Genomic DNA, 10,822 nt, shown 5'->3' with positions numbered 1-10,822 from the left:
GAAATTCCTGGAATTTTATTTCGTAGTAATCATACAAATGAGAAGGAGACAGTGTTCCAAAATAAGTACAGCTGAAGGAGCCTGGAATTTACCAGTCGAGATTTACTGTGAAGTCAGGAAGTAATGGATGCTCCTATGTCAATGGGGAGCTTTAGAACAAAAGCGAGAGAAACAAGAATAACCTAAAGCTTAAAGCTGCAGTTCACACACGTTCTGAAAGTGGAACACTGCACATAACACACACAGGCCTACGTCTTGTGTATCAAGTTTTAATTCAAATGGGATGTTATGAACAAATCTAATTGTGTTAAAGGTTGAAATTATGTGTAAAATTGAATGTATTTTCTCTGGCGACAAATTTCTACCCTATGGAAATTTCAGAGGAATGCCTACAAAGCAGACTGGCAGTATGATCGAAATGACGACGTCTCTGGTCAATTCATTGACACTGTCAATATTTCAGATTGTATAGCGTCGAATGTTACGATTATTAGTGGATTGTGAATTGGAAGGGGTGCGGAAGGAAGCGTTAATGACTTAATTTAAGGTACTGTCATTTAATTTGTTAGGAGGGACTGAATAAAACTGTCAGGATAGCCAGATTGCAGGCAGAGATTCGTTCCCGGGAACTTTCGAATAGGAAGCAGATGTGATGCGTTTCGATAAATAATCGTCGCCCTTATAATGTAGGCAACAAAGACCTCTGAAACGTCGGCAAACTTCTACGAGACTACACGACGCAACAACCCAGAAGACAGTCATATTTAGTATTTTCCTTTTGAAATGCCTCGTATGCTTAAATGCAAGTTGATATAATTTTCTGTGTTAGCATTTCCTCAACACTTGTCATAATAGGTTATACTAGACCCTACAAAATATGGAACAGGAAGATAAGGAAGGGAAGGGGGAAGGAGACATAAGAATCAAGTTCTGGCTATTAATAATTAGTGGCAGCTACCTTCACTTAAACGCAACAAACTCTTATAAGCTCCAAGTGGCAGAGTCCTTTTTCAGAAGGTAATAGTCACTCAGCTATTCAAGAAACTTCCCACGGTTTATAAAAACAAATATTCCATCATCGTCTTTAAAACAGTCGCAAACTAAACCACATCCTGAGAAGCAAGAATCCAGTCGACACATCAGAACCCGTTTCTTGAAACTTGAGCACATTGGGGTAAATTTTGTGCGCCCGCCTATCGTCCCTTTTAGCAGAAGAGTTCGTGCTGACATCTACTAGTGGCCTTACAAACTAGTCTTTCCACAGTGTAATAACTCGAGGAGGTGTGAACATATTTGCACGTTGTGACATTACTTGGAGCTCAAAATTTTTATTTTTTTATAATCCGTAACACTAAAGTGACGGGCACTCAGACTCGCGAGGTGGGACATTGATCTTATGTGATTACATCATTACCCATTACATTGTCATGGATATAAAAAGACGAGGTAAAGGTGAAGAGAGATAGACACTGCTTGGATTTTTTATTTTCTCATTGTGTCCGCAATGGTTTCTGCGTCTCCTGTGTTCTTCCTCCAGGGTACTCGTTCAGAGTCTAAGAATATATGGAAATTTGTTTCCAAACCTTCGAGAATTTTGATATACATTACAGGGCCGAAAGTAATATCAAACTCGAAGAATCTCACAGTAATATTGATAGATTTCGGCACGAAATACATAGAAAAATAAGGCTCATTAACCCTACCCCCACCACTTTGAGGAAGATGGTGGCGATATTTGCCATCAGCGTCATGGACCGGAAACACCGTCATCCTCAACACCTCACATAAAGAAAAATATCAAAGTTCTGTTACGTAATATTTAAAATTTTCTACGGTCGCTAGTGGCCTCTGTTTAAGGAATATTTTTTACCCTCGGGCCTCTGAAGTCGGAATTCATACCCGGTTTCAACCGGACGCTTGATTAGCGCATTCTACGCACGATGGTTTTCATCAGCGGACTTAGGAATTCCAGCACATAAAATATTGGTTGGAGCACCCCAGTCGAATAATGAAACAGAAGACCTAGACCGGGGATTCGCCATTCCCACACCCGCGGGCGCCAACGTATTACCAGCGCAAGTGTTTTCAAGTATCCGCGAAAAATTTACACGTAACCTGCTCAGAGAGTCAGTTGGGTCAATATTCGAGTCTTACGGTTTATTATATTCGGAACAGCGTTAAAGAACAACGAGACATATTTACGTAACATAGTAATGACTTTTTAATCGTGAAGAGGAGTGCTTTTAAACGCGTGTAGTTATTTTACATTTGTGTGGTGTCCATTTTGAATTGAAACATCCTCCTACTTTCTCTAGCCCAAAAAAGTTTGGCAATCATCACCGAACTAACCAAAGCCCTCTACCGGACCCTGTCCTGGGCCAACAAAATCCAGTCTCCTTCAACTCCTGTCTCCCACAGATCCCTCCTGACAGATCCTCCCATCTACGTCTAGGTCTCCCCAGCGGTCTCTTCCCCTCAGGCTTCCCAAATAGTGGACCCAACCAACCAGATGGCATACGGAACCCGAAGGTTCATCACCGAATTAACCAAAGCCCTCCACCGGACCCTGTCCTGGGCCAACAGAATCCAGTCTCCTTCAACGCCTATCTCCCGTAGATCCCTCCTGACATATCCTCCCATCTACGTCTAGGTCTCCCCAGCGGTCTCTTCCCCTCAGGCTTCCCGACGAATAGCCGGAGCACACCTCTTGTCCCATCCATGTGCGCTACATGTCCTGCCCATCTCATTCTTCTCGACTTAATCACCCTGACAATACTGGGGGAGGAGTACAGATTTTTAAACTCATCATTATGCAGTTCTCACATGCCCCATCGTCTTCTCTACTAAATACCTGCAATCTGTGTTCCTCCCTCAGAGTGTGAGACCATGTTTCGCACCCATACAAAACAACAGGCAAGATTATTGTTTCGTATATTTTAATTTTCAGGTTCTTAGAAATCAGACGGGAAGACAAAATATTTTGAATTCAGAAGTAGCAAGCATTTCTGGAATTTAGTCTCCTCCTACCTTCCTCATGAGTATCATTTTGATTTGTTATTGTTGTTCCCAGATATTTGAACTTTGTAACACTTTCAAAGGACTTATTAGCCACCCTAATATGATTCTGCATGCTTGTCTGCTGACGACGAGATACCAACATGTACTTAGTTATTTCTGAATTCACTTCTAGCCCCACGTGTCTACTAGGCTCTAGTAAAACTTGTGTGTTCCTCTTTATTGTATTCATATCGTCCCCCAATAAATTAACATCATCAGCAAATGCCAATAGATTATGTGTCCCGTTCAATTGCAAACCCTCCTGCCTATCTTGGGCTTTCCTGATGGCATATTCTAGCGATATAGACGTATACGTAACACTAATATTAAAACATAACTTAGAGCTCAGGGTGTGAAGATCTGAGTTAGATTAATTTAGGAACTAATGGTGGACTTTAGTGGTGAACATGGTGACAGATCGTGAGGCTCCGTAATACGCTCAATTGTTATAAATTTCTCAAGAGCACTACGGTCATACGTTTCAGGTACCAGGGAGTAACGCACGTGACTTGTTGCATCTGTTACAGCAGACACCGCCTCCTGGTGTTCATTAAGGGATCAATGAGGGTAATAGCTTACTGATGCTGGCGTCGGGGTCGTCCGATGGGAACCCTCATGGGCCCAAACGAGTAGATCGACGGTAAGAAACAAGCCGCCACGGTGGTCTAGCGGTTAGAACGCTGGCCTTGTAATCCTGGGGTCTCGGGTTCGATTCCCGGCGGTGCCCGAATTTATAACTTGTGTTGGACAAGGCCGTGGTCTAGGCAACACGGAGTTTTCCCCCGTGGCATCCCAACAATTACTCCATTCACACACAGAAGAAGGCAATGGCAAACCACTTCTGGATCATCTGCCAAGAACGTATATGAACAGGTCCCAGTCCGAGAAAAGGATGGAAGGATCCTGTTCATATGGACCTGTCGTCAGACAGAACACTAAATAAATAATAAAAAATAATAAGAAACAAACATCGAAGGCATTTGGGCTATGTTGGCCTATCTCTTCGAAGTTCCACGACACTCATCTCACTTGAGTCTGGTTTGTTTTCTTTTAACAAATATCAATGTTACTAATTCACCCACCTCTTGTAAATCTTTGAATCTGACCTTTCTAGTTTGATAATTTTTTTGGTTTATTTCAATAAATATCGAGTACCGACACAATAATTTAGATCTCCATTTTTATGTATGGTCCTGCATACTCACTTCGTGGAGGAATATTTTCGCTGATAATGAAGGAAGTGTTTGGAAGTAAATGAGTTATGAAATGTACGCTTAACTTAACAATTATAACACACCCACTTTCTTATCGCCCCTAGAATCTAATCAACAATTAAGAGTCACTTCTTTTTCGAATTATAAGAAAATAGGAAGAAATACTAGTCCTCCGGAAACCAGATAAGACCAGAATGAAAGAAGAAGGCACAGCGTAATAAATACTTTAAGATGCGCATTGCAGAGAGCGCACGATACAACTGTGTGTTCCGGGACTGCATTTCCCAGGCTTGTCGTTGCTTTCTTTGGTTGTTACACGCGGGCAGATGGACAGACAGACAGACAGACATGGGGAATCTAACAGAAGCATTATTGCACTTGGAAGAGTCTCTTACCTTATTCAGAAGTACGATTTTGAGGTCTTACAGAGTGGCAAAAACCATATCAAATTTCATCAAATTCCATCGAGTGGTTCTCGAGTTGAATCGAATGGATGGACAGACAGACAGACATGGGGAATCTAACAGAAGCATTATTGCACTTGGAAGAGCCTCTTACCTTATTCAGAAGTACGATTTTGAGGTCTTACAGAGTGGCAAAAACCATATCAAATTTCATCAAATTCCATCGAGTGGTTCTCGAGTTGAATCGAATGGATGGACAGACAGACAGACATGGGGAATCTAACAGAAGCATTATTGCACTTGGAAGAGTCTCTTACCTTATTCAGAAGTACGATTTTGAGGTCTTACAGAGTGGCAAAAACCATATCAAATTTCATCAAATTCCATCGAGTGGTTCTCGAGTCGAATCGAATGGATGGACAGACAGACAGACACGACAAGCCCATAACGCGTTCTCGCTATGCACTTCGTGAAAAGAAAACTTAATAATGGCGGCTGGAAAATGAACTGTTGCCCTTCCTCTACCTTATATAAACCATGGTCTATCCGGCAATAAAGTTTCAGCCCTGAAGATGGAAACAGTATGCGAAGTCGAAAGCGGGCGGTGCATATATATGTTCTCATCGGGCAGATTCACCTTTATTCTTTTGTAAAAAACATTGCATTTAAGGGTGGAAAAAGGAAAGACAGGTTTCCAGTTGTGAATGTTCCCAGGCAGTGCCCGCTCGTCCTTCTGGTAAAGGCAGATTAACAGGAATGTTCGGCGTTTGGAAGTTAAGAAGGCAGAGGGACGTTGAACTGTCTGGGGATCACGCCACGCCCATATACAAATGCTGTGGGCAAAATCTAGTTGCCGAGTGGTACATATACAAACCAGTGCCGTTTAGATGGATCAGCGTTGAGTACGTCACATTGTACTCGTTTGTTTTCTTTGGTGGGCTGGAAAGGGGTTCAGTTCGTCACAATATTCTAACCAACTCAGGCATTTCCACTTCACATAAAATCCCCACATGGGACCCCACGTCGCTCTGAAATATTATTATTGCCAGGAAATCATAATGAATCGTGTGACGTCATTCTGTTCTCTATACGACAACAATGTTAACGACAGAAGGATATGTTTGTATACGTAGAGACGAAAAAACAATGCAATGTTTGTTAACATTGTTCCGACGTTTCCACGGTTATAATAAACGAGGTACTTTCAAGAGACTTGGTAGACGAACGTGTTTGTAGAGAGCTCTGTTCTGATTTTGCATTTCATTATGGCACCCAAGTCCCTGGACCTCAAAATTGAGAAGAAATCGAAAATAGGCAAATGGTGGAGAAAATTGTTCTGGAGACATAAGGTAAGTAAAAACGTGGAGCCAATTAACTTCGTGAGCAACGTTTTCTCGTGGAGTTTCTCGCTGGTGTGTTATAGTTCTACATTATCTTATAAATTACCAGCGCATTTTTACTTTCATACTGAAGCGACATTTTTCTAATTTGTTTAACTTAAATCTTCGGTATTAGTGAGCTAAGACACGTAGAAGACAAAGCGTAATGAATTTAAACCATTCGTGGAATCCAAATACTATTTTTTTAATACGGTAGAATCCAGATTATCCGAATTTGTTGGAAAATATATTTCCTCCTATAATCGGACACCCCGAGTAATCCCCGGAAATGAATTAAAACCATGCAAATTCAACAAACACTTAAATTTATTTACAGAAATACACAACTTAGGTTTTACAGATTTACTAATCAGGTTAATAATGAGCAGTGACTATACTGTTTATCCACACAAGCGCCTACCTGTCGTCTCGCTGGACAGCTTTTTCATACTGACTAAAAAAGAAAGGATTTTATGTAAAATTTAATACAATACATCGCAGACGTTTGTGAATAAAAACTTAAATGAATGGTAATAACGTTCTGTTGTACACTTCAGGTTTCTGATTTATATTAATACGTTACGTAACATGTAATTGTTGCATTTCTTAATATGTTTTTAAACCTTTTAAATTTTGCAGTAGATTTTATATTAATTTTTAATTTTAATTTAATCCAGATAGAACACCGTTAATGCAGAATCTAGTGTATGCTGATTAAAATTACTTACAATGAAACCTAGTTCCGAAACAGCCTTCAGTAACCAACAAATATTAAAATAAAATATAATCTAGCCCAGTGCATGTGATGAGCAAACTTTTATTTTATTAAGGCCAATTTTAAGTGCCAGGACCGACCAATGTGGACCGCAAGCCAAATGTTATGACTGAAAGTCTTCAACAAAATCTTACATTAAGCTTTTCAGGGACAAAAGTTATTTGTTTTAAATCAAGACTTAAAGTTTTCTCTCGAATGCCGGATAATTGTCAGAGACAAGCGTTTCCTAGCTACCAAGTTCTCAGCATCTCTGTATTCTTCTACAACATTTGAACTTTCGCTACAAACAGAAGCCAACCGAATGCAAACAAAGACAGAATATACAGTCCACCTACTTTTAAATTTACGCCATACAAGGACACAGGAATTTGTTAGGAACTCAATGGTAATCAATGGCACCGCCCTCCAGTTTCATGCCTCAGAAGCTTCTTCAACAAGTTCATCCGTGCTTACAGCGACACGTGTACCCTCTGTTAAGAGCTCTTGGCTTATTATCCCTTCGTAATCATTATTCAGTTTCCATAACAACAGGGAGGGCTAGGCATTCGTGTGTTTCACAAAACAGAATTAAGGTGATCAAACCAAAACAAGGATGAGTTGGGGGAGGGCATTCAGAACGAATGACAAACATAAGAAATGCGTGCAGACATTCAATTCGAATACCTGCAGGAAAGAGGTCACTTGGGAGACAAGCGTTGATGGGAGAATAATATTAAAACGGATCTTGTTTTTATTTGCTGAGGACGGAAGCCACTGGCCACTGTATTCCATTTAACGACGCCTTTTAATTGGCTCTGATGAGAGGATGACAGTGAATAATGAATCTGGAAGGGAGCGGTCTTGGTCTGAGTTATTGCTTGCATTTTCCTGGTGGAAATAGAGAACAACAGGAATTACCTCAGTCAGGAGAGCCGATCTCTGGGTCGATATTTGAACCTGAGACCTCCCGATTACGAAGCAGGTGTGCTAACCACTCGACTAATAAATTCGTTCAGCGATCTTTTGCAAAAACAGCAATGAAACATCCGATTCCATAAAAGTCGGAGAATGTGTTGCCCAAATGAGCGACTATCAGCTTAACAAGGAAGGCGACGCTCCATGGGCATCTGACGAGTGGACGTTTGACGTATTTTCTATTGTGGGGGCCACAGAAGAAAGTTCTGTGTAAATCTTCAATCGTTCCAACTTGGCTTTCGGGTTTCATATTCTGACTTGCAACAAAGTTTTCTACTCTATTCTCTGATAATTTATTAAGTAAATAAATTATTTAAGAATGACTGTTATTACTGTCCTTGTGTTAAAAGATAAATCATGAACCCGCAATATCAAAAATGAGAGTTTTCTAAATCAATCTGATGATAAAAAATACGGTTCATATCTTCTGTTTTCCAGAGGCTCCCAAAGGAACAAGAGGAGAAGTTTACAGCACATGTTGACGGTTTAATTACAACCAACAACCAAATAGTCACTTCCAAAACAGAGGCCTCTAAAAATTCAAAACATTCTGTGACTAACTCAGCAAAAGTTAAGTTTGAGGATCCATGTGAACCCATGTTCAAGCCGAAAAGACAGTTTACAGACGAGTTTTTCAAAGAGCAAGATGCAGATCTACCAGAGAGGCCTGTTAAGACTGAGGACTCAGATCTACCCTCAGTCCTCTGCAAAGGAAAGGTGTCTGAAAATTTAAAAGACTTTGTGTCTATCTCAGCAGAAGAAACGTATGAGGATCCACATCAACTCACTTTTAAACACAAAAGACAGTTGACAGACGAGTTTTTCAAAGACCAAGATGCAGATCTACCAGAGAGGCCTGTTAAGACTGATGACTCAGATTTACCCTCAGCCCTCTGCAAAGGAAAGGTGTCTGAAAATTTAAAAGACTTTGTGTCTACCTCAGCAGAAGAAACGTATGAGGATCCACATCAACTCACTTTTAAACACAAAAGACAGTTGACAGACGAGTTTTTCAAAGGCCAAGATGCAGATCTACCAGAGAGGCCTGTTAAGACTGAGGACTCAGATTTACCCTCAGCCCTCTGCAAAGGAAAGGTGGCCGAAAATTTAAAAAAATTTATGTCTATCTTAGCAAAAGACACGGAGGATCCATATCAATTCACCTTCAAGAAGAAAGGACAGTTGGTAGAAGATTGTTTGAAAAGGCGAAACCCAGATCTAACAGAGGAGTTGACTAATGACTCAGATATACCCTCAGCCCTCTGCAAAGGAAAGGTGTCTGAAAATTTAAAAAACTTTACTTCTATCTCAGCAGAAGACACGCTTGAGGAATGCAATTAAATCACTTTCACATGGAAGCGACAGTTGTTACAGGGTTGTTTTATATAATATGTCGCTGCTCCTGAGGAGATAGGACAAGCATGTGGGACGTCTGACTACCGTAACTCTGAGACATCAGGGCAGTCAATGACGGAGGAATACCAGGACAAGCGTTGCGACGAGACTGGGGGTAACCGACTACGTCTGGAAGACAGACTGATGTTCAGCACAAGCGTTAAACTGCACCAGAATCAGCATATCCAACGGTCTGTGGTTGTTTAAAAGCTGGAAGCACTTCAGACCGTCTTCTTCCTCAGCTGGCGCTGCGGTCCTCAAAATCCTTCAGAATCAGGAGATCATAAAGCATCGCTGTGCTCATCAGGACTTGCCGTGGGTTCTTCTGTTGAACGTCACGAGTTCCCGGAAGAAACAGGGTACAAGACACCCTTCTGGGACACTGCGCTGTCTAGTCTCGCAGAAGCAGATCGACGTTTCAGAGATGCTCTCTGCCCCTGTAATCAAGGCGATTAGGGAAAAATGCGCGTGATATTTTGGCTAGAGATTTGAGAACCGGACAGTCGAGGTACAATCTTGGCTTCATCAGGGTGTCAGGGGGAGTGGGCGAGGACTGGGTGAAGACGGCGAGTGAGCAATTGAGAAGAAAGAGCGGACTACAGCCTGTCCAAGAGGGGGGGGGGGGAGAGATAAAAGGGAGAATTATATGATGAGTGTGATGAGGGTAGGACTTCCACGGTCTCTTCCATGGCTCTGTCTCACCCTCCCCTCGATTTCCAGTCATTATTCCGCCCTGTTTCCTTCCTTCCTCCCTTCCTCCCACCACCCAAACCCCTTGCGACGGCTCAGGTTCTAACTTGTCCAATCTCTATTAAATTTTTCACGCGCAGCTTACTCATCGCCCTGATGATGGAAGTAGTAAACACCTCCGAAACTTCCGTCTACTTTTACGATACTATAAGGCGCAGTTTTTCGGAGGGACCGGAAGCAGACACCTAGTTTTTGTCCATTAGTATAGACCTGTGAACCGCCACGGTGGTCTAGCGGTTAGAACGCTAACCTTGTAATCCTGGGGTCTCGGGTTCAATTCCCGGTGGTGCTCAGATTTATAACTTGTGTTGGGCAAGGCCGTGGTCTAGGCTACACGGAGTTTTCCTCCGGGGGCTTCCCCGGTTTCTCCGTGGCATCCCAACATTACTCCATTCACACACAGAAGAAGGCAATGGCAAGCCACTTCTGGATCATCTGCCTATAAAGCATATGAACAGGTCCCTGTCAACCTGAAGAGGATGGAAGAATCCTGTTCATAATGCCACTAGGGGTCGACTCCGACCCGACGATACAAAAGATAGACCTGTATCATGCATTTGCATTACAAAGAAATAAAATTTTGTTGTGAAATTATTTTAAGAAACTAAGTTCGTGACTTGAATCCCTCGACATCGATAACAACAACTGAGCAATGCGGACACTAATAGAATAAACAATGCGAGGAACAAGAAATCCACCGCCCGCAATGCTGACTGCACCTGAAATCGATGTCCCTCCTCCATCAATTCTTCTTTTGTGTTACTTTTACTACATCAGCTGCAGACGCTATCTAGCACCAAACGTCATGAGAGGTATGATGAACACAAAGGATCAGGAAGGAATCGGCCCATTTCTTCTCTCTTATCAATTTGTTTAATGGCGCTCCCATTAGAC

The 10,822-nt window shown here is 41.8% G+C and overlaps 1 protein-coding gene across 1 annotated transcript; it reads left to right on the top strand.

The window, feature by feature from the left end:
- Positions 1–5,856: 5,856 nt before the first annotated feature.
- LOC110829203 (uncharacterized) lies at positions 5,857–10,522 on the top strand. Its single transcript, XM_087345121.1, has 2 exons — positions 5,857–6,024; positions 8,222–10,522. Exons 1-2 carry the CDS (start codon positions 5,941–5,943, stop codon positions 9,122–9,124), a joined length of 987 nt encoding a protein of 328 aa, XP_087201247.1. The 5' UTR covers positions 5,857–5,940; the 3' UTR covers positions 9,125–10,522.
- The last annotated feature ends 300 nt before the right edge of the window (positions 10,523–10,822 follow it).

Source organism: Zootermopsis nevadensis, unplaced genomic scaffold, assembly GCF_977971745.1.
Source record: "Zootermopsis nevadensis isolate Lab colony 2312 unplaced genomic scaffold, Znev_1.0 Znev_ptg000008l, whole genome shotgun sequence".
NCBI lineage: Eukaryota > Metazoa > Arthropoda > Insecta > Blattodea > Termopsidae > Zootermopsis > Zootermopsis nevadensis.
This window is presented reverse-complemented; position numbering and strand designations above follow the sequence as displayed.

Excerpts from the sequence above, each read along its gene's own strand:
- LOC110829203 (XM_087345121.1), top strand. The coding sequence starts at position 5,941 with ATGGCACCCAAGTCCCTGGACCTCAAAATTGAGAAGAAATCGAAAATA. Across the intron at positions 6,025-8,221 it reads AATTGTTCTGGAGACATAAG|AGGCTCCCAAAGGAACAAGA; the intron begins GTAAGTAAAAAC and ends TCTGTTTTCCAG.